Source organism: Sander vitreus, chromosome 5 (assembly GCF_031162955.1).
Source record: "Sander vitreus isolate 19-12246 chromosome 5, sanVit1, whole genome shotgun sequence".
Classification (NCBI taxonomy): Eukaryota; Metazoa; Chordata; class Actinopteri; order Perciformes; family Percidae; genus Sander; species Sander vitreus.
In genome coordinates this window covers 22526266-22552544 of record NC_135859.1, presented here as the reverse complement: position 1 = coordinate 22552544, position 26279 = coordinate 22526266, and the positions used below count along the sequence as shown (strand labels likewise).

Genomic DNA, 26279 nt, shown 5'->3' with positions numbered 1-26279 from the left:
TCTGAAGAGTCCATCATGTTTTTTTAATCCTCTGTGTCCTCCTTCCACTAGCAACTGCGTGGAGGTGTGGGGGGGGGTGCGAGGTCACAGAGGGCGTGTATCTCTATAGCTTTAACTTTCTGTTCTCTACACAACTACTCTGACCTGAATACAAAGCTCTATTCAACATCAAGAAAGTCACATTTTAATACTTATGTTGAACCAGTTGTTTATTATCATGAAACCAATTAGAATTGCAATGTTTCTGCAATTAGAGTGTCTAATCTAGGCGCATGTTTATGCAAATGTGAGGGGAAACTGGAGTTGAAGTAAAAAGTTTTGATCCTCCACCCCAAACAAACGGCCTCGGTGTATCATTTACCCCGTTGCCTCCAAGTTCCCATTAAGTACAGTGCACACAGCAGACTACACATGGCAGCGTTATTATGTACAGGTACCCTCTGGAGGGTTTAACCACCTGTGCCTTCCATTTCTTTCTTTCTTTCTTTCTTTCTTTCTTAGCTTTCACCCACATCTCACGGTTTTAATCTGTCGATGAAGTTTGCTCAGTTGTTACATTTGTCCCCTTATGTTACCTAATCTGTGTGTTTATAAACCTGTCTATTACAGTAACTGCATTGCTTTCAGCATTTCTTTTTAATAGAAACTGCATCAGTGAGATATTATTTTGCTCCAAAAACTTTGAGTGATGTTACAGGAATCTTTGTCAGTCGAACTTTAGAAGGTTTGGCCTCAGAGTCTCTACAGTAAGCTTCCCACCTGTAAACTCCTTTCAATACAAAGCCTGCTTTCATTTTCAGACTGAAACCAGTTTGACAGCACATTTTAACCCTAGTGTGCCTTGTGAACCGAGAGAGCTGCTTTCTTAAACGCTGTCACGCCCATGTCATTTCTATGAACATTATTGCAAAACTGATTGTTTCCCATACACTAAATGCAAAAAAGAATTTACCAAAAAGTCCGTGCTGTCAGCAGAATATATGTTTACCTCAGCAGTCCACTTGCCTGACCGGCATGTGCAGTATAGAGGAGCTAACACATGTAAATCTGGGCATTCCTAACTTCCCTGTACTGACTATATCCTCTTCCAACTCGACATATATAAGTGTGCTGCAGCTTCTTTCATAAATCAACACTCTCTAACAGCCTCATACCTTTTTTAAATGCTGAATTGAGCTTCGATTGCCTGGAAATTGAGACGAAAACATGTCCAACACCAGATTTTCAACATATTTGTGTTTCTCTTTTGCCTGCTGCTTCTGTTGCAGCAAAGCTATGCCGACTAAACTTAACCAAGAGGCTGTGAACGACAGACCTGTGATTGGTAAGTGAAATGTACTACTAGAGATAAAGAGAAGTTTAGGTGACACAAACATTTAAAACTAGATCAAATCACTGTTGAATTTTGTTGAATTCTGCTGTGTTTTTGTCCCCCAGGTATTTTGACTCAGATGGTTACAGATGAAGTCCTGAAACCTTTCGGGAGGACCTTCATACCTTCCTCCTATGTGAAATTCATCGAGTCTGGGGGCAGCAGAGTGATGCCTATCAGGTGGGTTGAGTCCTCTACTGTATTGTTGTTGTTTATACCAGTAAAGAAAGACCATATATGTTTGACTGGAGCTTTTTGAGATATGATCGGCCAATTTCAGTGAGCAGGAAGCAAAAAGTGTTAATTATAGATGTAGATATTTCTACCTATTAACACCAACTTTTTTTTAATCTGCTGGACAAATGTATACAGGGCTTCTTTAGACAATATCTAACTAATTATAAGTTATTTAAGGATGCAGCATGTTTGAACTATAAATGACATTATTTGGATGTTAACTTGTGATTGTATCTACTGTCATGTCACATATTTGCGGCTTTTGTGGAAAAAGAAATGGCTTTTTTGTCACATTTGACTTTTGTGCTGTCTAAACATTGTACAATTGTATAGTAAGGAAGCATTTATTGTTTTGTTTGTCTTCCACAGGTTGACTCTTACTACTGCTGAATATAAAGAAATCTTCGAGAAGATAAATGGGTGAGCTCTACAGCTATAAATGTGTCAGAAGAGGAAAATACAATTACATTTATACTTAAATAAATACAGTCTAACAGTGTGATGTCTTTCTAATGTGTGATGTGTGTTTAGCTTGCTCTTCATCGGGGGAGCAGTAGATTTGGAGACATCAGACTTTGCCAGGGTGGCGAAGATTTTTTACAGCCTCGCTCTGAAGGTTTGTACAGCAGAACATTTTGTGTATGTATTTTATTTTTCTGTTCATTATCTGTCTTTTTGAATCTTTTAAATTGTGCTTAAATACAGTTTGAGAGACTTTTTTTTTTCAACCTCACATTTAGGATGGAAGTTTAAGATTAATTGAATAATTAATCTTTTTACTCCACTACATTTTAATAATTGCTACTATTGTACATACTTTGCATCCTTAGATTATGCTGGCAAAACATACAATAGGCTCATAAAACAGTGAAGTTTAAACCAAATGACAGTGTGTACAGCTCCAACGTTAAATACTTTTTACTGTCATTATTTAATCTGTAATTTTATACTCTGAAAGGAATCCAGCTTTGCACTGAGGACTAATATATTGGATATTAAAGTGCAGTTAATTTCATTGTACTTTTTCCCACAAACACATTTGAATGCAGGACATTTATTGTTACTGCACATGTGCTTTTCTGCTACAGCCTGAATTAGATTTTGTTCTAATGTTGCTAAAAGGAGTTTCCGTGTTGCCTTATTGTTTCACACACAAAAAAAGTAAAAGTTCTGACTCTGTGTATTGCAGGCCAATGATGAGGGTGACTTCTTCCCCATCTGGGGTACATGCATGGGAATGCAGCTACTGACTGTGCTGGTGGCTGGTGAAAATCTGCTGGCTAACTCCACAGCTGAGAACATAGCGCTGCCCCTCAACCTGACCACAGGTTATATCTTACTGCATTGTTGTTGATATCTTTATGTGTATGTTTTTGATGTATGGCATTTAGGGAATATGTTTGAAATACATGGTAAGGTCTTAATAAAGTGGAATATTTAACTGTTTGGCAACATTTTCTGGAGAACTGCATGTACTGAATCGTACCACTTGGTGTCAGTAGAAGCAAGTATAAAATCAGTCTTGAAGTACTAATTTATTTGATGAAACCTTGCATCTCTTAAGTTTGGTTGTTTTTCTAAAATAAATTTCTCCCTGCAGAGGCCGGCTCTAGTAGGATGTTTGAGGGTTTTCCCAATGAGCTCATGAAGGCTTTGACCCAAGAACCTCTCACTGGCAATTTTCACCACTATGGACTCACAGTAAAGGTACAGTAGATTCTCTCTGGTGTACAGTGTCAATGTACAGTATGTTTCACTTCCTGTTAGGTTTTTATTTTGTTATTGTGCTTAGAAATAAAAGTTAAGACTATGTGTTTCCCAGGATTTCTTTCATATAGGACTGAAACGTTTGACTCAAAAGGACCTTAATGAGCCATGCAGTACAGACGTAAATGTATATTTGAACAATATTCCAGCACAATTAAGACGGAAATCTGGGTATTTTTGTCCTGGAGCTTCCCAGCACATTAATCTGTTCATGTTCTTAAAATAGCTAGATACAATAAACTTCCTTAATCCCACACAGAGAAAACAAGGTGTAACAGCATCAAAAGAAAGCACAAGAACACATGCTTTTTATAGTAACAATATGTAACCTAAAAAAACGTAGAGTATTATACAATACAGAGCATCAAAATAATAATAATAAAAGATAATAATACATAAAAAATCACTACCGTAGTGTAATAAAACAAATGTTCTTTCAGACCTTCCAGGAAAATGAGAAGCTGCGGAGTTTCTTCTCCCTGCTGTCTACAAACGTTGCTGAGAACGAAGTCCACTTTGTCTCGACCATAGAAGGTTACACAATTATTTTTTTATATTAATTTGAAAAACTTAGAATCATGGCTCTGTAACAGAGTTGTAATATGTATTATTTTGTTTTGTTTGTTCCTTCATGGCAGGCAAAAGATACCCCTTCTATGGAGTACAGTGGCACCCAGAGGTGAATCGTTTTCAGTGGAACAGAAAGCTGAACTTTCCGCACTCCGCTCATGCTGTTCAGTTGTCTTCCTTGCTGGCTGAGTTTTTTGTCAATGAAGGTAAGATGACAAACACACAATATCAATAATAATGTTTACTGATCACTAGGCATTAAATATCATTGTGGGATATGACGATACATACTGTGGGACAATAATAAATAACTTTTCCGGAAATATCACAATCTATATTGATATTGCAATAAAAGTGCAATAAAAGTGACCTGACTTAAGATTGAATTCATATCGACAAACCCTAGTATTGACAAGTGTTGAAAAGAGAGCTGATATTTTATTTTAACTGTACACATGTTATAATAAATGAACTCTGATATCCTGCTCTATCCAATATCCCCATTAATCTGTTCTATATCTATTCTAATTACATGCATCTCACTTCTGCTTTTTTTTAGGAAGGAGAAGTTTACATCAGTTTGACAATCCTGAGGAAGAGGCCTCGGCACTGATTTACAACAATACGCCTGTCTATGCTGGAAACTTCACAGGATATGAGCAGCTGTATTTCTTCTGAAATCCCCTAGTGTCTCTGTCTGTGTGTCACTCTGTGAATGTACAACACATGTACACTTACAGTCTTAGTACAGCACAACACTTTATAGTCTATGGTGGTTTTAATCACAGCTAGGCCTCTAAATAAATACTTGTATTTTTGTTATTGCTATTAAAGTGCTTATTTGCATAAATAAACTCAGATTTTTATTTTGGAGCTAAACACCTTTGTAGTAGAACATTTGGATGGATCTTTAAGTAAGTGTGTGTGTTTGTGTTTTTAGGGATTTATTTTGTCCAATGCCTTACTGTACTGATCATTGAGTACAGTAAAGGGTCATGTCCACTGTATTTTTTTCTGGGTATTTAGGAGTTTTAGTAGAGTTTAGAGTAGCAGTTAAAGACCAACATTCGGTAGATGTACAGTACTTCATAGGTCGATTACTTTCTCAATTACTAGATTATTATTTCTTTGACTTTAGTAGCTGTTCTGGAGCTTTCGATCATGCCACATGATGTTCATCAGCAGATGGAGTTGTCATGTCAATTGTAGATGTTCAAATTTCCATTGTTGTGAGCTTTTACATCACAACAATGGACTTTGCTTCCATGTCAAATTTGAGATTGAAAGTTCGTTGTTGATCTTGGGAACGGAACAGCTGACTAAACAATCTCACACCACAATATTGAAACAGCATTTAGACCTTCTTGAAGGGAAATTAAATGTACAGAAAATGTAATAAAACAGTTAACTGAATAAATAAAATGGAAATGGAAAAAAATAAATAATAATAATAATAATAATAATTTAATTTTGAAAAGACTGGGTCCAAAGGGGCAATTCATTTGTGGTAATTGTTAATTTAAGGGTTCATTTGCAAACACGGATATCTTCGTTTTTATTTATTTCACTAAATCATGTTTTATTTGTGTCCAATATTAATCAAATTTAAATGATAAGACCCTAAAGGGGACATTTGCAGAGGGGCAAATCAGAAGTTACACCAAAAAAATATCAGGGCCTTTCAACTGCATCTAATGGTTTTCCCCAATGAATAAATGCATTCCATCCTATATCCATTGAGGAAGATAATGAAGTTAAAAGCTCCAGAAAAAGCTAGAAAGTTGATTAATGAATTATGATTGTTTGGTTATTTGCCTTATTATTTTAGTTTAGTTGCATACACCTAAATAAAATAGAGCTTAATCAAACCACCAACCAATAATCATGACATCTGAATCATAATCTGAAACTAATAATTTACATTATTGATTCATTTAATAATTAGTTATTATTTCATCTTGTTGTTTGGTCTAAAAAACAGTGACAACATTATGAAACATCATACTTTAAGCCCAAAGTAATGTCTCGTCCACCCAAAAGTCCAAAACCCAAAATATATTTAGTTTAGAGCCACCTACAAATATGCATAGAAAGTGTAGGAGAAAAGAGGCTCCATAGGGGCTCAGCAGTAAGTTTTGCACTATAGGGCCCCATAGAGGGGTAATCCGGCCCTGTAGGAAAGAGTACTTGGAGTCATGACCTCAGTATTTTTGATTCTTAGTAATTATTTAGCCTGTAAAACACACATGCATAAGAAAATAAGAAATATGATGGCAGAAAACACACGCAGGCCGTCGCAACACACACACACAGACCCAGGCGGCCAGCCGATTGGTCTCCCCTCACGTCAGTAGCGTCTGCGGGGGCGGGAGTAGGCAAATCCAGCCAGTGCTCTAGTTTCTCACACAGATGCTGCTGCTGGGTCAGTGTTATGCCGTCTATTAATAATAACAGAGCTAAAAGAACCACAGCGAGGAGGAGAAGAAGAAGAAGGGGAAAATCCATATCACCACTTCTCCTTTTTTCAACGCGCAGGGATGAGCCAAATAATGTGACATAACCCCGCTTCAACTTTCGACAAAACGCCTTTTATCCACCTTTTTATTCGTCTTTTTCACAGGTGCCATTGTCTCGTTCACCTTTCACACTGCTGGCAGACTGTCAGTTACTCTACTCGGGGCACTTAATTGCGGTCATCCATCTGCACGGGCAGCTGCGGATTGTTGGTAAACACGAATCGGATCCCGCCGACAAGGACTCCCTCTGGTGCATTGATGCACCCGTTTCAGTGGTGTAACGGTGAGCAGTCATTTTATATTGTTAGGCCTCTGTGATACAATGTGCCGAACAGCCTGTTATTTTAAATAGAATGAATCTGTCGAGGCAGTCATGTTATAGAGCAAGATTGTAGTCTCTGAGTCACTCCAGTATTTTCTAAATTTAGACTTTTCTATTGTCAGAAAAGACAATGTGTTGCACCTCATACTAAAGAAAAACAAAATCACTTGACTTGTGTGGTGCTGAACTGTGACTTTAAAGTGTCCTACACACACTTTTAGCACCCCCTATTTAGAATGTATAACCAGTAATCCTATATAAACATTTCATAAATGGTTTATAACACCCTATAATAGTTTTAGAAAGTTTTAGCCCTGAGTAGTTGTATATAGACTGAATGTTTATAAATGTGTTTGTCAACAACTTTATGAATAGCAATATGGTTAAACAAAGTTGTAATAATGTAAAATATGTCTTCATATGAGTTATAATTGCTGGCTAATACTGTAAAATAATAAACACTTAAACATGTCTTTATTATCTGCCTTTGGAGCTGGAGTAGATAACGCCATTAGTCTATTGATATAAAATTAATCAGCTACTATTAACAGCTACTGCTTCTCAAATGTGATGATTTGAATCTTTTTTTGTCATATATGACAGTAAACTGAATATATTTGGATTTTGGACTGTTGATTAAAAAAAGCAAGCTTTTACATTGGGCTGAAATGATTAACAGAGAAGATATTCATCAAATTAATTGATTAATTGATTGATAATGAAAATAATAGTTACAGTGTGTTATAAACCATTTATTACATGCATTGTATACTGCTTATAAATGCTAAATAGAAGTGTTTAAGTGAAGTGTTACCCACTTATTGATTGCGTTTTAAGTTACCTACAGTAATATTCTAATAATATTCCTTAAAAGGGTGTGTTTTTGCAGTGAACAACGTGTTAAAACAGTAGTTATCTGAATGTTTAATCAATTTTTGTATTGACTGGTAGAATAAGTGAGTGCCTAATCAATTGAATCCTTAATTTCAATCTAAATTACTTCTAATTGAGAGCCTCAAGGTCAGTCAGTCATTGTGCTCTCTATGTAACATTTTGTCTCTCTGGGTAATCTCGTTTAGACTTACTTACTCTATCTGCAGTCTCTCACTTACACTCTTCCCGGCCTTGACCAATAATCTGTCTGAACAACTTTCTTTGTCTTGTTTGAAAACTGCTGTTTGTGTCCGGAGATGTATCTTCAGGCCTAAACAAAATTAATCCTTTCATGGCAGTGAAATGGAGTGTCAGTGCCTAATTGTCAGGGTGAGACCTGGTAAAGATGATGGATTAGTCAACTTATTTTTCTCTCTGGCTTTGCCTATTTGAGTGCAGCAACCACAGCAGCCTCCTTGGTAGACTGTTGGTGGTGTTCAGACAAGAACAATTACTCCCTTTGTGCTGCTCAACTCCCCTGTTATTCATAGGGGAATAGTACACACACACACACACACACACACACACACACACACACACACACACACACACACACAGTATCAAAGAATGACATTCTGCTGGAAAAATGAAGCCTGATGCAGCCACAGCTCAGCTCTGTGTATCAGTGTATCTGTGATCATGCCTACAGCGTTTATACGTGGCATAGTAGCACTTTCATACATGTAATTGGGAGTTTTTGGACCCAACCTTCTTCAGCAGCAGCAGTCATGCAGGCATGCTTGAGTGTTCCCCCCCCCCAATGTGAACCGTTGAATATTTTATGAGAAGGTCTGTCTTAAATGCAAGCAGCAGCAGCGGCAGAAGCAGCTTTGTGTGAACATGGCGTATATAGGACAAAACCCTACGAGGCATCTCATAGGAGCTATGTCGAGGTATTTTCCAGCTCTATCAAATCACTGAGGGACTTTCCTTCATTTTTAAACAACAACACGACAATATGTCTGACAGCTGAAACTCAATACGACTGACTCAGATTTTCTCAAAATGAGAACTTTTGCTATAGCCTTCATCCTTTTTTCCTGCATCTGATACTCTTGGCGCCATGGCAACGGGTTGCCTCCTGAGTGTGCCAATATATAGGTCAGTGGTCATGCAGGGCTCCACCCAAAGCCATATGCCACATATAGCTGTCTGCTCTCCATTCATACAAAGGTGGAGGAGGAAGATGTAAGCGCCGAGCCATACAGACAGTCGTAACATGACACACATATACAGACACACACACACACACACACACACACACACACACACACACACACACACACACACACAAAGACTTGAAAACAAATGACCCATATGTGGTTAGTGAGTCTGCAGCAGCTTCACAGGTGATTTGAGCCATCAGCTGTGCAGTGACATGAATAGAAACATATACCAACCCCCCCCCCCCCCCGCTGTGTGTGTCTCTTTGTCTTTGTCTTTGTGAAGCAGATTGTTTGACACGATGTAAAGATGATGAAGAACATTAGGTCTACATCTACATATCTGTCTGTTTTTTGCATATTCACATCCATGTCTATGGAGGAGCTAACACCTAAAGGGAGTTTTACATTTTATGATGACGCATGATGACATGCTGCATGTTGGGTTTTTGAAAAGTTGATTCTGACGGCTGATATCCAACATATGTTTCGGTAAGAATAGGGATTTTCTGGCACAACTCTACCTACTTTCATTATGAGGAAGGGAAAAAGTACGTCTTTCAAAAGTCTACCTAAGGAAAAGTACAGAAGTGTTAACAGCAATTTGTACTTACAGTTTCAAAAGTAAAAGTGCTCATTCTGCAGAAAAATGCCCCCCATGACTGATATATGATTATATGACATTGAGATTTTTATTACCGAGCTGTTTAGCTGTTCAAGATAAAGCTAGTTTTAACTAGGCTACTTTATATATAGTTACCATTAGATAGTTTAATACAGTGGTTTCCACTAGAGATAAGCCAATATATCAGACAATATTAGCTCATTGCAGATATATATAGTATCGGGGTATATGTCAGAAATCAAAAGGTATTTAGTATTCTCCACTACAATTGCATACCATGCATTGCAGAAATGCTTCAAAATTACATTTAAAGTGTAAAAATATATGATTTACATAATAAAATGAAAATATGATGATTTATCTTTAAATGTTGAAACAATTTACAGTTTGTTTGGTGGCAAGTCAAATTTTTCTTAAGAAAGTAATGACCTCTTTATTTGTAAGATCCTAAATGTACAGCCCACACATGTCCTTCAGTTTGTGTTTCATTTTCAAACGTCATGTCTCTGGTAGTGATCACCTCTCACTTAGTGAAGTCATCTAGCAGTGGAACTTGAATGGGTAGCCATCGACAAGCCTCGATAAATGGAGCATCACTGCTCATTCAGAGAGAGTGGAACTACGAGGTGGGAAGTATTGATTCTCTCATACTGCTGCCAATTTCCACTGTGATGGGGGAGAAATGTCAAATAGAAATATCAATGTGTCACTTTGGCGCCCGGAGTGACTAGACATACCACGATCTATAAAAAAAAACTTTGCCGCAACAAAACAGTACTCATCACAGGGATATAAAACTGGTAAAGGTCTTCATTCTTTCATCAATCCATCTGTTCGTCCATCTGTTCATTCATCTGCTCATTATTCCATACATCCATCCACCCGTCCATCATCCATCCATCATCCATCATCCATCCATACTTCTATCTGTCCATCTATCTATCCATTTTGAAATTCTTATCACCCATTTAATTGTCCCTTTGTCCATCTATCTGTTTGTTTGTTTGTCCATTCATTCATGAGTCCATCCCTTCGTCCGTCTGTCCATGTATCCATTCATCAGTCCATCCTTCAGTCCATCTATCCATGTGTCTGTCTGTCCATCTATTCATCTATTCATCCATCTTTCCATTCTTCATTCCATCTGTCGATTATTGATCTCTCTGTCTGTCCATCCATCTATATATTTGTCCATCCATTCATCCTCCCATGCGTCTGTCCATCTCCCCACTCAACTGTCCATCCGTCTGTACGTTTATCCATCCCTCTATCTGTCCAACCGTCCATTATTTCATCCATTCATGTTTTTTTTATCCATCTGTCTGACCATCCATCCACCAGTCTGTCTCTTCATCTATTCATGCTTCCATCTGTCCATCTGACCATACATCTACCCCTCTATATATTCATGCATCCATTTGGCATTCATCCATTCTTCCATTTAGTCATCCAAAAAATGAAAAAAGAAGCCAGTCTGAAAGTGCCTTAAACCTGCGTTTTTACTAATGGCTAGCAGGGGGCGACTGCACTGCTTGCCAAAAGAGGTCCGCTTGCATAAACGTTTATGGCCTCAATCGCTAGTTTCAAGTCTTCTACATACAGCATAATGTTAATTCTGTAAATTATGGTCCCGTTTAGAGTAAAATAGATGAAAAAGCAGGACATGCTTTAAGGCGTGGCTACCCTGTGATTGACAAGTCGCTACCACAGCGACCTTTCAATCAGGATAGTGTCTTAGCAACGCCTATCCATGACATTTAAATGGCTGTGAACTTGTTTTTGGGTGTTGTCGATGTTTTCATCTTTATTAAAAATGTCTTGTTCAGCGTTCGGTTGCACCTTGCTAGCCAAGCTAGCTAGTTAGTGCTAGTGTTAACTGGTAACTTAGCGTTTAGCTTAGGGCTCCTCCCCAGTTCCACCCTCTTCACCCTCCAAATATGGTCACTTCTGGTTCTTAATAAAACAAGATGGTAATGGCCAACATGCCAACTTTAGGCTTCAAAACAGTAGCCCACAAAAAAATGGGTGACGTCACAGTGGGCACGTCCACTTCTTTTATACAGTCTATGCTGAAAACACATTCACACCTACAAGCAATTTAGGGTTTCCAGCTGACCTGCATGTATTTGGACTGTGGAAGGAAACTGCAGCAGAGACACAGGAAGAACATACAGACTTTATACCAAAATAAGAAAGGGGAATTTGTTTCTGGCAAAGGTCTTAACTGTGCAATTTCATACAGTACAGTTTGTTTCTACCATAAGATTAGTTGCTGCCGTGTGGCTTGGAAGACTTTCTCTATTGCTGTATGATTAAACAGTACATTTCAATGATTTCACTCAATCAGCTGCTGTAGTGTTTGATCAAAATGAAAACTTTCACTCCCTTGACCTTCTGACGCACACAGCCTCCTTTTCCTGTTGTAATGTGGAGGGGTTCATATCAGCAGACTGCGATGTGTCCTGTGTTAGCTCTGATTCACTATCACTCACTGAGTTAGTGTGACCCCGATCTCACAAAGCCCCCTCTCACAGGCAGATACTGACTTCTCATTACTCATGCAGACACACAAAAAACAAGTGTTCTCTCTGTCTATCTAATCTACGACTGTTTCTCTGCATTAGTTTCTTCTTTGAGATTTGGGAAATTATGGTTCTCAATTTATTTATACATGATAAGTAACATAAGACAAACACTGCATCAAATACTGTACACTGCGCACATAGTGCAACATGTCCAATGGTTATGGCCACATTTGTTCTTCAATCCTCCCCCTCCCCCGCCTCTCTACCTCTGACCTTGACTGCAGACAACAGTGCTACAGTAATAATCTATTTCATGGTAGAAGAAACACACACAGGAGTGTATCGTCACAGCATGAAGGATGAGACAAAGGGGGGCACCTTTAATGGGAATACCATCTGTTTGGATTGGATCACACTGCAAAGTTCTCCCTAAAAGCACTCAGTTTAAGACATGAAAATGTCATTTTTAGTGTATACTGTATGAATCACCTCCTTGTACAAGAATACAGATATCTGAAAAAAATGAGCTATTATGCTGCCCTTTTAATCAAATTGCACTCACTGATTATTGGAGTGTGAGTGGAAAACTGATGAACTAGATTTAATCATTCAAATCATCATAATTTAAATTCCACAAAAGAGGTCTGAGCAAATATAATCTTTTTCATCTATTGCTAACTGTTCTCATCTGTGCCTTTAAACTACACTGACATTTGAGACAAATAAGTGTGGATCCGCTGCGTTATAAGAGATACAACCATGTTGCTTGGATACTGCAGAGTGTTTTTCATGTACAAGTACAACATTGAAAAGGACTCATTTGCCATCACAGGAAAGTGCAGTGGCTGTCTTTCTCTACCTCTTTCCCTCAGCCTTTGTGTCTGTGCATGTGTGTGTGTGTGTGTGTGTGTGTGTGTGTGTGTGTGTGTGTGTGTGCGTGCGTGCGTGCGTGCGTGCGTGTGTGTGTGTGTGTGTGTAAAGCTACAATTTCTAACTGCCATTAGGGGCGGACACAGCTGCAGGTCTGACCCTCAGCTGTCCATGAATAGTAGAGTACTTAAATTATATGTACAGTTGCATTCAGTTGTGTTTGGAGACATTGCAGGTAGTAGTGTCAGACCATAATTTTTCTGCCTTTTCTAGCATACGTCTTCTTGTAAATATATTTTAAAATCTTCCCTCTGTCTTTGTTTAGGGTGCTTCTGTGGTCTGGGACTGGTTTACTCCAACAAGTCGTGTACCATGCCGCCCATCACCTTCCAGGACCTGCCTCTTAACATCTACATGGTCATTTTTGGGACAGGCATCTTTGTCTTCATCCTGAGCCTCATCTTCTGCTGTTACTTCATCAGGTGAGGGGTGACTAAAACAGAAATATGTGATTGAAAACAAGAAATGTGTGGGGAAAAAAGACAAAGGGTGTTTTCAAACCTATACCTTCTTTGCTCTGGTTCGAGTATTATTTCTGTGTTCAGATCTGGGCCCCATTTCAGAAAGCAGGTTTAGTGAAAACTCTGAGTTTGTTAACCCTGAGATGAGGGAAACTCTGGGTTTTCTGTTTCAGAAAGAGAGGTAACTTCACCTCAGAGTCAGTTACTATGGTACCTGAGCCTGTGAACCTAACCTGGACGGGAGCAGGTTTTCTTCAAGAAACCTCAAGTTTCTCTCAGTCTCCTCCCTCTGACACAGCGCTCTTTCATTTCCTCATTCATTCCTTCAGTCTGTATCGGGCGCATTTTAGCGAAGTTTGTTATCGGCATGAATAAAAAAAACAGTGTTGGTTTATTAACCATGTTAGGCAGACTATAAAACTTTTTTTTGTCTTAAAACATGGCATTTCCTTTTGTCGACAATCCCGTTAATGAAGAAGCTGCTTTACTACGCAGGGTGTTATATGTCGGGAGATGATGTTGAAGCCCCGATAAGGTTATGCAGCCTAGGCCTAGGCTGCATAACCTTATCTGTCCTTATATCACTAACGTCACCCATCTTGGGCATGCTCTACATCCCAGCAGATAATTTGTGTCACATAAGTTTTTATGTAGGTCTACGGTAGGTGTAGTACTTTTTCGCCCGCAGTATTGCACCTAAATGAAATAGATTATAGGTTCAATATCATTTCACCGCCTACTTATTAAATATGATATACACTATATTGGAATATACGCATTTACTCTAGCAGCACTTTTCTCCCACGCAAATTCTCTCTCTTTTGCAGCAGCCGCCGTGTTGTTTTTTTAACTCGCTGTATGTGCACATGAGTATTTCCGTCGACCCGATTGTTTGTGGTTGTTGCCATGGTGAATCGTAGTATCATGGCTCCATTCATGCTGCCTTTTTATTGTGGTGGTACACGCGCGTGAACCTACTCTGAGTTGATTGAACCAACACAAATCAGCTGTTCTGGAACTGAAAACCGAAACCTCCTTCCTGAAATGGGGCCCTGCCCAGACAAATTGTACCAAATGGGGAAAAAAGAACTAGACTGCTTTGTAAGGCCGTACTCAATAGCGATTTGTTAATTTCGTTCATCCACGACTTACGAACCGGCCCATGAACAACTCTTTTGGTTCAGTATATAATTCAGAAAATATTATACATCCAAGACGAAAGTGACAGAAGGGCGGGACTCAGAGATGGGGCAGGTTAACAATGCATTTTGGTCATTTTGCTAACAAGGGGGATGGCATCCCCCCTCAAATCACCTAATGACTGTACTGCAGCAGTGCTTTGTGTTTTGGCTGATGTCATTAGTTTTGCAGGTATTTGGTCATGAACCAAAGTGAAATTTTTCCCTAATGATGGCACTTGTGAGAAGTCAGGGAATCACCAAAGTTATTAAGATTCATCCTCTGGGGGACATGAATGTGTGTACTGAATTGCATGGCAATCAATCCAATAGTTGCTGAGATATTTCAGTCTGCAACAAAGTAGTGGACCGACCAACGTTGCCATTCCTAAAAACAGTAGGGAGGGTGTGTGTGTGTGTGTGTGTGTGTGTGTGTAAACACAGTTAAAGAGGGAAGAAGGCAGGAAAAAAATAGAAACAGGGTGACCTCTCCCGCTGTTGACTGTGAACTCCCTGATGTGCTGAGAGGGCGTTTGTGTCTGAAGGACGGGATATGAGGCAACAGGAAGCAGCCCATCACAATGTGTGAGGACAGCAGCGAGGAAAACTGCAGAGAGACTCAGAGTAAACACGAACTGAATAGCACACAGTGGGAGTACACAAAAATTCACACATAAACGTCTGCAGTATTCAAAATATCATAAGGAAACGCCCACACCTGCAGTAGGGTTTGATTTTTTTTTTTTTTTCTGTATTTGGAAACGTACCTGACTGTGCTATGTTCAGTGTTGTAAATGATTTTGAATTGCCGTCAGAATTACCTCTGTTATCAAAATGTCAAGAAATAAAAAAAACAAATGTCTGATGGCTGGAGACATAAAGATCAGTCAGAATACAAATCCATGTCACTAACAATTGGTAGCTGGTATCCAGTAGGTATGCAGCGCTTTTTGCTCAATTTTGTGCTTTTGTCTCCTATGCAGTTCATTCTTCACTATAATTACATATAAATGAATTCTCGCAGCAGCACCAAGTGACATAGATGACAAACTATCAATTTTTAAATTACTTTAAATCAGTTTAAACAGTTTATTCAGTTGCAGTAACTACCTTAATTAATCATTAATTGCAGTATTAATAAGTGTTTCTCACTTTAGATGAGCTCACACAAAATACTTAACTAACGAGTAACTACCTGAATTAATCATGAATTGCAGTATTAATTAGTGTTCCTCACTTGAGATGAGGTCACACAAAATACTTAACTAACGAGTGAAAGCTTTGCAACTACCTGAATTAATCATGAATTGCAAAGTGCTTATAAAACATATATTAACACAATAACTGACCATTAGTGTATGTCTAAATCATTATATGCGTGAATACATGCATAAATGTATATCTAAATAGTTTGCTCATCATTTACTTACACTTTCTTAATGAGCTTGTAATTTATGTAATAGTGAATCCATCATTCATAAAGTATGAAAATACAATCATTAAACACATTAAAGATGAGATTATTAATCAAGAATAAAACATTCATAACTGCTTATAAATACCATACTAATGTGTAATAATGTAGGAACAATGCTTTATAAATGAAGTATTTACTGATATTTAACTAATGCTTCATAGTGTGTAGTTATTATGAAGTGTTACCGGTGTTCCTAACTTGTTTCTGCTGCTCCCAAGTGGCCAACAAATTAGTTATTGCAGGTTTAAACATACAATATGGGATTTATTTTGCCGCTAGGGGTCTTTCAATAAAAACAATATCAAAAGATGCAGTTTGGTGACGTCGTGGGTTAGGTTTGCAGTCAGCTTCTCCTGGTTAGGATTCCTTTAGTGTTCATCGTTCAGGATGTTTTTACTGGGAGCAAGATTATCCGCAGAGGTGTCTGTGTCTCCAAAACAGTGATTAAAATCGGTAAAAACACTGAATAAAGCAGTTACACGTTAAAAATCTGTGTTTCTCCAACGCTGTTGGGCTTGTCAGTGGAGGGGCTGCTGCTAAAGCTTGTTGCTTTGATAACTTTAGATCCAGACGTCCGATGACTAAAATCTTCCATCCGGTTAAAAATATGGTTTAAAACGGCCAAGATCTAATAAATGGTATCTGAAAAAAGCTACTAAATTGATATTTCTTTCATTAAAAACACACTTTGAGAAAGTGACAGGATGAATTTTGCCCAATATTAAGTGGTTAAAGTCTGTATTTGGAGATCAATTACTTTGAGGGACACTGAATTCCCTTGTTTTAACTCACAGGCAAACCCAGGAACTATTTTAAAAGACAGAATACAGGCATTAATGTAGTAGTAGTAGTAGTAGTAGTAGTAGTAGAGCGTATTTTCAAATTTCTGAGATTATTTAACATTGCAGTCATTACCTAGAGAAAAGAAAACCTTGCAGGCACATTTCTGTAATCATGAATGTTTTGTTTGGCCTGATCTCAGCACTAAGTTGACCATCAACTCTGTCAGAAAAGCTTGGATCCTTCCTGTTTCTTTAAAGCACTAGCCTATGAATCATAACCAATGAGTCACTTCCTTTCGGCCTCATTAACATGCTGAAGGTAGTCTTGGGTAGGAGTGTGCTTGTGAATTCATTTATAGACTGGCTGATTATTCAGATGAATACTGAGTGATGAATGCCATTCTCTGTTAGGGGCAAGCCTCCTATTATCCACTCAGACAGGCTCGCTCTAAATCGTGTGTCAGGGAGTTTGGGGCACTTAAAAATCGGACTCTATATTTGACTGTGAGATGTCACAGTGAGATGTCCTTTCATCATACAAAGCAATAATATCAAGTTTTCTAAAAAGCCTTGAGATCTGCAGAAGATTTTCAGTGGGTGTACACAGCAGTACCTGCATTGTACAAGAGTGCAAAACAACAAGCGTGCCAAAAGCACACACCAAAAATATCACATCTTTAATTAATTATACCCCAATGTGCTCTAACAGCAACAGGTCTGTATTCAGTTTAAGGAGTTGCACAGCAGCTAGAAGTAAGAGAGGTGCTTTGAGAACAAAACATTTATTTCTATGAGGCCTATTTAAGTACAATTTTGCGGTACTTTAATTTGAGTATTTCAGTTTTATTCTTTCAAAATGAAATGTACTTTTAACATCACTCATTTATCTGATACCATTAGTTATTTTACAGATTTAGATTTGACAAACAAAACATAATTTAAATTAATGAATGAATTGAAAAAATAAATTATGAATGATTTGAAAAAAATATGGTAACGTGATATAGATTAAACTATCCAACAGTATATAAAGCAGTTAAAATGTACTCAACCTCCACCAGCTGATAAACCCCGGGTAAATAGAAGACAGCTTAGAGCCCAAAAGGACGCCGAGTTGGCTAATCACGGCTTATCACGGCTACAAGGGACGGGCATTTTATGGCATTTCAACATTTGTGTGCTCACATTGAATTATATAGCTAGAGTACCCGAGTTGGTAACTTGCAAAAACAAATTGAGACGCTATGCTAACCCTGCTAACGTTACCAGAGGACCAGGCAGGCGGGCCACGGCTGGTTACAACGTGTAGCCTGTTCAGCGGCCGTAGCCGACAATATTGAGTTATTTGAAGCTGTTGTGGATGCTTCTTTAGTGTGCTTTGGAGGAGGGTCTTGCAAAGCGAGACTATGGATGCTGCGGTCTCAGCATGGCAACCTCCGTGAACTTCGGATCTGGGGAGGAGGGGGCGGGGGAGACGACTCTCTCCAGTATTTTTAATTTGTACTGCAGTAACTATTTTAAACACTAGCTGTCAGTATTACATATTGCACCTTTAACACGGTTGTTCATTAGCCAACAACTTGAAACATGACTGGTTAGTGTGTTCGGTCAAACTTCTAATAATTAGAAGTGCTTCTCACATCCCCATGCAGTAATATGAAGCTGTAAATAGTCATACAGATACTATCTTACCTGGAAAGCAGACCAAGATTCCAAGAAGTGGTTTTAGTTTGGTAAAGCAGCAGAAAGGGAAGGCTGGAGATAATCTTCTATCAGCAGCTTATCAGGAGAGAGAGAGAGAGAGAGAGAGAGAGAGAGAGAGAGAGAGAGAGAGAGAGAGAGAGAGATTAAATTAGTTAAATCTGTGAAAAAAAAAAGTGTGTCTCTGTAACGCTGAAAGAGTTTACTTAGAACAATAAATGTGAAATCATTGTTATGAGTCTGAAGTGTAGCACTGGGATAATTATAGACTTTTACTGTATTTAATTGTAATAAATAAATAATAAATAAAGTCCGACCAATCTGAGCTCCAGCTGTTGCTTTGTGGATTTCTGCATCTTTAAATCAAAGATATCATGAAATGGAAACTGTACATGTCAAAGCAGGAAACTAAATGAATTGCAAGATGGCATATTATAAACGTCACATTAGTAAACATTAGCAACCTCGCACATTGTTTTCCAAGGATATAGTGTTTGAATAAAGTCTGTTAAAATGTATCCATGAAAGGAAAAGCGGTGGTTTGTTTGGAAGGCTTCTGCATCTATCGTTATATCATTCACACCTGTTGAATTCTTTGTTACTTCATACAATAAGAACTGGTCAATATATGAGGATTTTTCTATTCTTGCAGACCGGGCACAATAGCTGAGCTGAAACACTGAAATCCCCGCCATGCCCCCCTTTCACCCACTTAACATCATTCTACAGGCATGCATGGGAAACCTCAACACATGTAAAACGTGTATCCTCACATTGTTCTGCATGGAAGATTGTTAGCGGCAATCAGCGTAAACAATAAACCAAGTGACAAACACAACGAATAACTGTCATTTCCTTACTTTAGCAGCGAGATATAATTCTTTTTTTGATTTTTTTGAGGGGGGATATGATCACAAATAAACATTCATCTTTCATCTCACATGCTCTCACTGCATTTAGTTTCAGGCTCAAATCACAGACAGTGATAGACATTTGTGTCTTTGTTTAGGTGTGTAAAAACAGGAGGCCAAAAATAACCGCCTGAACAGACGCAGCTCGCCAAGTGATAAAGATCTCTCTATTGTTGGCTATAAGGGTGGTGCAGGGATTCAAAGACGCAACATACTCATTAACCGTGATTGTGTACATGTGCATGGAAGTGTGTGTGTTAGCATTTGCGTGTAGTTACTTCAGTGTGTGAACAATGTGTGTGTGTGTGTGTGTGTGTGTGTGTTTGCAGGGGAACATGTATTTGTCTGTGGATGTGTTTGAAAAGAGTTAATAATCAAAGCTTACCATGCAATTACGCAGCTTCTGTTACACACAGACCCATAATTTAACCACACAAATTTAAAATCTCAGCCTCTCCTATGACCTGCTGTTGAACTCCGGTTAAACTGAGCTTAAAATGAATACAGACATCTTCATCTCTTAATAAACAAGTGGAAAGTGGTGGAACTAAGTACATTTACTCATGTACTGTACTGTACTATATGACCTTAAGTATAGTTTACCGTACTTTGAATGCCACAGTACGTCATACTTATTCCACTACATTTCAGATTTCAACATATTGTAGCATTTAGTCCTCTGTATTGATCTGTCAGATGTAGTTACGAGTTGCTTTTCAGATTAAGATTTTGCATACATAACCTATGATCAATTTATTAAAACAATACTCTGTTACAAGCAGTCCTGCATTAATAGTTATGAAAAATGTACTTCAAATATCAAAATGAAAGCTAATGCAGAGAAACATGTCCTCCATGAGTGCTATCTTATTATACATTATATTATTTAATTATTTTTAATGATGCTTGTGAGTAGCATTTTGTTCTAGTTGGTCGAGGGGATGCTAATTTTAACTGTTGGGTAGTTTATTACAAATATTTTGTATGATGATCACTTATGATTTGTATATAAATTCACATTCTGCAAAGTAATGAGTAACTATAGATGTCAAATAAATGTACAAAGTACAATAGTTCCCTCTGAGTAAGTGGAGTGTAAGTATCATGAAATGGAAATACTAAAGTAAAGTACCTCAAAACTGTATTTATGTACAATTTCATCACTGACTTATTTTAATGTAGGATTTTCTACTTTTACTTAAGTAAACAATCTGAATCATTTTTTCATCACTTTGAACATAAGTACATGTAAAGTATGGTTGATTGAAGGCTATCCAACTTGTAAACAAAGTTATTTATTAATGTGTTTCTCTATTGATCCACAGCAAACTACGACACCAAGCCCAGAGTGAGCGGTTTGGATACAGAGAGGTAAAGTCTGATGCTAGTATATTTCCCGTTCCCCCAGCCTGCCTATGGTCCCCCAGTGGCTAGAAAAGGCGATGGGTGTAAACCAAGCCCTGGGTATCCTGCTCTGCCTTTGAGAAAATGAAAGCTCAGATGGGCCGATCTGGAATCTCCTCCTTATGATGTCATAAGGAAGAAGGTTACCTCCCCTTTCTCTGCTTTGCCCGCCCAGAGAATTTGGCCCACCCATTAGAGAGAGGCATCATGGCTTTCAAACGAGCAAAGTGGCAGTTGGTCAAGGTCACACACTCTCCACCTTGCGCCCCCCACACACACACACACACACACACACACACACACACACACACACACACACTCCTCCTCAATAGCTACAGACACAGAAATGGCACATCCTAAGGAAAGCTCATTGTGGGACTGGCTCTAGTGGCTGTAATTCTGCACCAAGGCTGAATTTCGGGAAAGAGACTTCAGATACAGTATTAGGGGACCACTAAGGTCTATATAAAAGCATCCAAAAAGCAGCATGTCATGGGACCTTCAAGCACCCTTAAAGGTCCAAATATCTTAAATAACGAATCTCTCTTACGCATATTTTGTTTTTGTTACTGCACCAGGTGGTTTTAAAAGGAGATCCAAAAAAGTTGAATCTTCATGGGGTAAGGATGTGATTTACATTTGCACTGATTTCTGCACGTAAACACACAGCTAAAAACTTCATGTTAATTAATGTTGACTTTTTGTCCCTTAAAACTTAATGTGAAACAAAAAACGCAAACATTATGCATTATAATTTCATCAAATGACTGTCGTCCTCACTCCGTCCTATCTGTCATTCACGCAGCAAACGTGCGCCGTGTGTCTGGAGGACTTCAAAGTGAAAGACGAGCTGGGAGTGTTGCCATGCCAACATGCTTTTCACAGGAAGTGAGTTCAGGAGAGCACAGTGGAGTCTTTCTCTTTCTCTTGTTACCACTTTGCACCCACATGGACTGGAAAATGATCATGATTTTGATTTTGAAGTTCAGTGATTACAGAAATTACACAGATAGCTTTGGTTGATAGCGTATCCCAGCATGCACCAGCCAGACGGCTGGGAGAATTAGTGCTAAGGGAAGCATTCCTGATGTTTATTAGTTGTCTAAAATTTTGATTTTTAGCATGTTTTTTATATCAATATCAATCAGGAGAGACTAAATGAAAGAGAGGCATAGAATAAGGAAATGGATTTATTTGACTTAGTGTGCACAACAGGAATAGTTGAAAATGTAGCTTACAGAGATTGTAACAACACTCCTATTGATTAAATGGAAAAACATGAATACCCTCAGTCAGCTGATGCAGTTGGAAGCAGAAAAAGGGAGAGAAATCTAAGCATGAAAATAGTCTTCCAGATTGTTTGGAAACCAGATGCCAGTTTAAGCCGTCGCTCTCAACCTGCAGTTTAATAAGAATAGATTAATTGGAAGTGTATAACAATATTTATTATTTATAAGTCCAATTGTAGACGCAAATAAAAAGACTCTTACTAACTACTTTTACTTTTGATACTTTAAAGCTATAGTGCGTAGTTTCTGTTGCCCTCATGAGGAATTATTTTTTAATGTAATTGTTTTGGGCATTTTAGGCCTTTATTTTCATAGGACAGATGAAGACATGAAAGTGGAGAGAGAGGGGGGAATGACATGCAGCAAAGGGCCGCAGGTCAGAGTCGAACCCGCGGCCGCTGCATCGAGGAGTAAACCTCTATATATGGGTGCATGCTCTACCAGGTGAGCTACCCAGGCGCCCCCCCTCATTTGGCAATGGCTTGAATGTAACGGACGTTCATTAATTTAAAAAAAGTTACGCACTAAAGCTTTAAGTTATGTTTTGCTGCTAATACTTTAACTTAATTGAAACCATGAAGGCAGGACGCTTACTTGCAATGGAGGATTCTTTTGGTGTGGTATTGCTACTTTTACTAAAGTAAAATATGGCTTTTGCTTTGATCAGTGAAATATGTCCAAATGAGTGAAAGGAATCATGATCTCATGTTGTATGTTCTCTTTTTATTCCTCTGCTGTCTGTGATCTTCTGCCCAGGTGTCTGGTAAAGTGGCTGGAGGTGCGCTGCGTCTGCCCCATGTGCAACAAACCCATAGCAGGCCCCCCTGAGCAGCACCACAGTATAGGGACTCTTTTGGATGAACTGGTGTAACCTCTCAGCTCCTGCCAGCCTGGGTGGGATGGCGGCGCCCCGGCCAGACCAGCTGATATAAGTTAGCGACCAACAGAAGAGGGACACTGTTATGCTGTTACACCGTTGGGGTAACCTGGTCACCACCAGGAGAAAGGGTCTGAAGGATGCCGTTGCATAGCAACCATCTCAGAGATGGCAACACATCACTTTGAGGCGTCTGAGAGATTATCTCCAGCCACTCACACATCACTCCACCCCTCTTCTTTCAAGATCCCCCTCTTCACCCGCTCCGTCACATCTTCTCTTGTTGCCTCCAGTCAGGTTAATGGCACCACTGAAGAAGTGTTTCATTTTTCACGCCGTTGTGGACAAGTGAGTGTTGAAGGATGACAGCGTTGGGCAGGAGGCACTGATCCCCTCTGAGCATGTATGAGCGTTTATGTCACTGTGGTCACGGATATGAAATGATATCAATATTGGCTGAGGTTATTTAAACTATTGCTAAATTCTTTCAGACAAGAAGTTTGAACACAAAGCCACAGAGAAAATTATATTTCAACATCCCCTCACACAAGAACGTGTTGACAGAAGGTACACTGCTAACAACACAGTAAATTCTTAGCGTTTATTTAAAAAAAAAAATAATAACGTCCAGAAGAGATTAAATAATACTGTGGCGAAGACACAGACAGGGTTGATTAAAACAGCTTTCAAGGAAATTAAAAACATAAAAAAAGATTTGTGCTTAAGATTATGAATTGAAGTCACACTGGCTAAAGACATTATGGAAAAGGTGGATTCAGGTGTCATCAGTGGGACCTAAATTGTTCATAAAGCAGCTCAAGCTGTAATCCACATGTAGCAAAGTAATCAGTATTTCCATCAGGTCAAACCAATAATTTTTTGCTGATATGCGAAACTGATACTGATGTGTAAAATTCATGTCGGTGCCCACCTCTATAGTGATATCATGTGTTCTACGTGTAGTTTTTCCCCACTGGGATGTTTTATTGTTCAGACATGTTTTTACTGTGTTAATATAGATGAAAGCAACTGACGTGTCCTGCCTTACTCTGTAACAGTTTGGTTATTTGTTGTAATATGTTAATGTTTTTTTAGATACAGCACTTTAAATTCACATAAAAACAAACAGCCTTTGTTATTCTAAAATGTTAGACTAAGGTTTGGATGCAGCACTTGTTTTCATGTGTGGTGAATCTTTTATAAAAGTCTGTGAAGTATCTGAGAATTTGCTTCATCTGAAGAGACGGGAAGCAGCAGTGCACAGCCTCGGTGTTGTTCTATGAATTCATCTGGGAAGCAACTTATATCTCATTTCCTACATTTCTGTGGAATTATTGCTGATGATTCTGCTTTTGCATTCCTCAGTCATAGTTTTGTTGTGTGTGTTTGTGTGTGTGTGTGTGTGTGTGTGTGTGTGTGTGTGTGTGTGTGATTAACAGCTATTCAGAAAGCGAAACACTGCCTAAAATTGAGCACAAAACTCACAAAAGCACATTGCCCAGATACAGAAGGCTCCTGCACTGTAATTAAAAGCCAAACACCGACATGTGAGGCTGTTGAATTCACATGAGTCTGCGTTCCATGAAAAGAAAAAAAAAAAAGAAAATGTCGAGAAGAGATTTCTTTACTCTGATTCTGGCCACATTCCACATTTTCTAATCCAAACAGATGTAAATAACTTCAAACAATAATAAATACAGTTGTCTGTTTTGTTCAGCTTCCCTTGTTTATTTCTTGGTAGTGATGTGTCTGGTGCCATTATCAGGTGAAATACTGTATGAAAATGTATTAAATTATTCTATATAGATCACTCAACCTTTTTTGGCTTTTGACTCTTCAAAGCCGAACAATGATGAAGTAATTAAACCAAATACTTACTTTTCCTTCTTAAATTTAAAATTGTTCGTATTTAATGAGAAAAAAAAAGTAAAATTTTGTCTTCTTTACTGTCTTTTGTCTTCTTCTTTAGGGCTGAAATTAATTCTTTTTTTTAATTTTTTATTATTGATCAATATAATATGATTATTATTTCTATAAATTGGTTATACTAAAAATTTCAGATAATAGGGAAAAAAGCCAAAAGGTGACTTCTTCTGATAATAAAAAAAAATATATATATATATCATTAAAAAGCTAATGGACTGGCTACCTCCCAGAGGGTTTGGACGATATGAGAAGGGATGAGCTGCAGGGCCAGCCCCCTCCTGAACGTCTGGGGGCGGCCTGAGGCAATGACACCCATGAGAAAAAGATAAGAAAACTGAATAAAAGGAGACAAAAAAGAAGGAAAAGAATAAGCGGGCTACGTTAAGCCCTCCCCGGCCATCTTCTTCTTGGCCTACACCGAACTCCTTATGATACATTTTGTTTAAAATTTGTTTATTTCTCTTCTCTTATTTTACTTTATGTAGTTATTAAATTTACTTACTTTTATTACCATTTGTTACCTATTTATTTACCTTTTTTTTATTTCTCTCTCTCTGTATGCCTCCTCTGGAAGAAATCAGTCATGGATCAAATGTAATAATATACTAACAATAAGTTTCGCTTTCTCCTTGCAGCCTTTATCCTTCCCTTTGAAACATATTTGGTTTGCATTTTAAGCTATCATAGCATAATGCCATTTAATTGTCACTTATTTAACCATTTTAAAATTATTAAAAATAATAAATTATGAAGCACCATATCACAGTAAATGCATTCATATTGGACATGGAGAATCCCTTATAGGTGACTAACGGCGGGAAACAAAGATGTAAAGGAGTCAGAGCTCGGGAGTCGACATCCGAATGAAAACAAGGACCATCTGTACGCTGCCTCATTAAATGTGCAAGACCCCGTCCTATTGGTGGCTCCGACCGGTACCTAGCTATTTCCCTACAGCAGATTGCAGGTGGCAGAGCATCGAAAGTCTTAAGGGCATTTCTTACTCCGGTTGCCTTCTAATTAGACTTAAGGGCAAGGAGGAGCCATGGAGGACCTAAAAGGGGATTCAGGATGGAGACAGATGGTGTGAGATTTCATATAGATGGAAGTGAACACTGACTCTGATAGAAAGTGAGGGATGGAAAAAGAGCGGAGAGGAGAGGAGAGGGAGGTGCTAGGAAAAGGTGGAGACTGAGAGAAGAGAGGATGGGAGAGAGGAGGTACTTGGTTTGGCCACTTTAACCATCAATTTTGAGAAGGTAGATATGTTAATTGTATGGATGAGCAAACTTCTATGTGCTGGCAAACAGACT

The 26279-nt window shown here is 38.5% G+C and overlaps 2 protein-coding genes across 2 annotated transcripts; both read left to right on the top strand.

Annotated features, from left to right (window-relative positions):
* The first annotated feature begins 922 nt into the window (after nucleotides 1–922).
* Nucleotides 923–4819, top strand: LOC144518384 (gamma-glutamyl hydrolase). The gene is made up of 9 exons (XM_078251026.1): nucleotides 923–1324; nucleotides 1438–1552; nucleotides 1979–2029; nucleotides 2141–2225; nucleotides 2799–2937; nucleotides 3210–3316; nucleotides 3817–3910; nucleotides 4015–4152; nucleotides 4506–4819. The coding sequence occupies exons 1-9, from the start codon at nucleotides 1207–1209 to the stop codon at nucleotides 4622–4624; spliced, it is 966 nt and encodes a 321-aa protein (XP_078107152.1). The 5' UTR covers nucleotides 923–1206; the 3' UTR covers nucleotides 4625–4819.
* A 1547-nt stretch (nucleotides 4820–6366) lies between these two features.
* rnf122 (ring finger protein 122) lies at nucleotides 6367–24756 on the top strand. Its single transcript, XM_078251023.1, has 6 exons — nucleotides 6367–6745; nucleotides 13226–13382; nucleotides 20796–20841; nucleotides 21453–21494; nucleotides 21680–21762; nucleotides 22920–24756. Exons 1-6 carry the CDS (start codon nucleotides 6721–6723, stop codon nucleotides 23032–23034), a joined length of 468 nt encoding a protein of 155 aa, XP_078107149.1. The 5' UTR covers nucleotides 6367–6720; the 3' UTR covers nucleotides 23035–24756.
* The last annotated feature ends 1523 nt before the right edge of the window (nucleotides 24757–26279 follow it).